The following is a 2,148-nucleotide window of genomic DNA, read 5'->3' as shown; positions in this document are numbered from 1 at the left end:
GGCGTACGTACACCTTATTAAGGCGTTCGTACGGGTTACATAAGGCGTACGTACGCCTTATTAAGGCGTACGTACTCGCGCGCCTTAATAACCCATAAGGCGTACGTACGACTTATAAGGCGTACGTACGCCTTAATAAGGCGTACGTACGGGTTAGGAAAATAAAAATTCATCATGTCCCTTAAACAGCTTCGTAATTTTCCCATCTTGTTGTACCGGTACGTATTTAGAGCTAGCTGTGCAGTCATGCATAAGGCGTTGCAATAATAGTTGTAGTCGTAGCTAGAACTAATTATACCAATTTATGAAATGCGAAATTGAAGTCAATGAGAAATGCAAAAATGGAGTAAAAGTGGGTAGAACTCCCACAAAAGAAAAAAAAAAACATTCAGGAATAAAAACACAGAAAAGTACAAAAGGCAATTTATTCCCAGGGGCGGATCTAGAATTTTTCAAACGGGGTGCACAACAGTTTCAGAATAAATGTGTGAGTAGCACATAACATTAATATGCATTAACATTTCTAAAATGTATGTGGCAAAACGGGGAGGGGGGGGTGGTGGCACTTCCCCCTACTGGATATAGCATCCCCCTACTAGATCCGCTTCTGATTCCTCATCCCGCCAAATGAGATTTCCAAACCGCAGTGATACCAGGTCATGAAATGGGCCCTTTATCACCGAAAACTCTTCGAAAGAAGAAGAAATTCACTAGACCTATTATGTCATCATACGCAATGGCTCAACGCCTTAATATTCTTCCAACCCAGAGATTTAATTGTTAATCATAACAATTCGAGTCTCGCAATGTATCATAATCATTGTGTTTCTTTTTGCTTGCCTGTATGTTATTCAAGAGGACGTATAATTCATTCATGATCGTCATTCATACCTTATCTGCCCATGTTGTTGTATTTAGAGCTGTGCAGTCATGATAGTTCTCAGTGGCCCATTTTTTAGTTATGAGGAAGTAAACTAAGGGTTATTTTTAGCTCATGCGTTTCTTTTTTAACATAGCGTACTTGCGTGCTTGAAAAGTGCAATCAGCAAAGCGTGGTAATTTGCTTGCCTGTATTTTATGCAAGAGGTAAAATTCATTCATGATCGTCCTTCATACCAATATTTGCCCACCTTGTTGTATTTAGAGCTGTGCAATCATGATACTTCTCAGAGACCCAACTGTTTAGTTATGAGGAAGTAAACTAGGGGTTATTTTTAATATTTTGAAATAACCGTCCGTTGTTTTGCTTGATATTAGTTCCAGCAATGGAGTTTTACTTAAATGTTGTCTTACTTTTGAAGATTCTTCGGTTTTCATTCCCAGTATTGGCCACAGGTAAGAATACTAATCATATTACCGGTACTTGATAGTGATTTAAAATACACTGCTAACCAGTGTTGTAACTAGTGAGGCCACCGCCTCGTCAACACTTGCCGCGGAATGAGCTGGCCGATTCGTCGTGGAGGATCGAAACCATTTCGGTAATATTTACAGAATGTAAAATCGATTAAATAAGCTTTGCAAATCATTACATTTTTGGAACTGGGGGCTTTTCCCTTTGAACACCCTCTGAGGACTTCTGGGTTTTTCACTTTTTGTTTCACTTGATAAAAAATAATCTTAAAATAAAAGTGCAATAAAAAACAATGTAAGTGATTAAAATTGTCTGTTATGCACAGGGGTCCGGGTGGCACCAGCAATTCGTAGGCGAGGAAAAAAACTGTATATGTATTTTCTACATATTAGTAGACCTAAAATCGATTAAATAAGCCTTTAAAACCCCCAAGTTGTCATATTTTTCGGCCCCATGGAACACTTTCGAGAGATTTTGAGCGACGCCCGACCACACCCACTTTTCTCGTTCGGGAAATCAGCCCCCACCCCTGAACCCGTCGGGCAAATCCTGGCGCCACCACTGGTCATTAAAATCACTGCCTAATAGAGATAGGTAAAGTTCCAGAAACGAAAATGCATTGAAACATGATCACGATATGAGTGTATATTCAGGGGCGGATCGAGACAACGCTGTCCTAGGGGATCCGGGGGAATGCCCCCGCGAACATTTTGTGTTCTAGACCCAAAAAATAACATTTGAGGCGTTCTGGGCTATCATTTTGTTCTTTTCTATCTTTTTTTCTTTATTTTACC

At 39.9% G+C, this 2,148-nt stretch overlaps 1 protein-coding gene across 1 annotated transcript in view; it reads left to right on the top strand.

Annotated features, from left to right (window-relative positions):
* The window catches only part of LOC117118300 (tyrosine-protein kinase RYK-like), an 86,405-nt gene that overhangs the window by 81,831 nt on the left and 2,426 nt on the right, over nt 1-2,148 (top strand). The window contains exon 14 of the mRNA XM_033262870.1: nt 1,302-1,335. Within this exon, the coding sequence (XP_033118761.1) occupies nt 1,302-1,335 (34 nt within the window). The remainder of the gene's footprint in view (nt 1-1,301; nt 1,336-2,148) is intronic.

The sequence above is a fragment of the Anneissia japonica genome, unplaced genomic scaffold (genome assembly GCF_011630105.1).
Source record: "Anneissia japonica isolate Jap-2015-1 unplaced genomic scaffold, ASM1163010v1 scaffold7473_len308249_cov148, whole genome shotgun sequence".
NCBI lineage: Eukaryota > Metazoa > Echinodermata > Crinoidea > Comatulida > Comatulidae > Anneissia > Anneissia japonica.
Note: the sequence above shows the minus strand (reverse complement) of the source record. Positions and strands in the feature narration are given on the sequence as shown.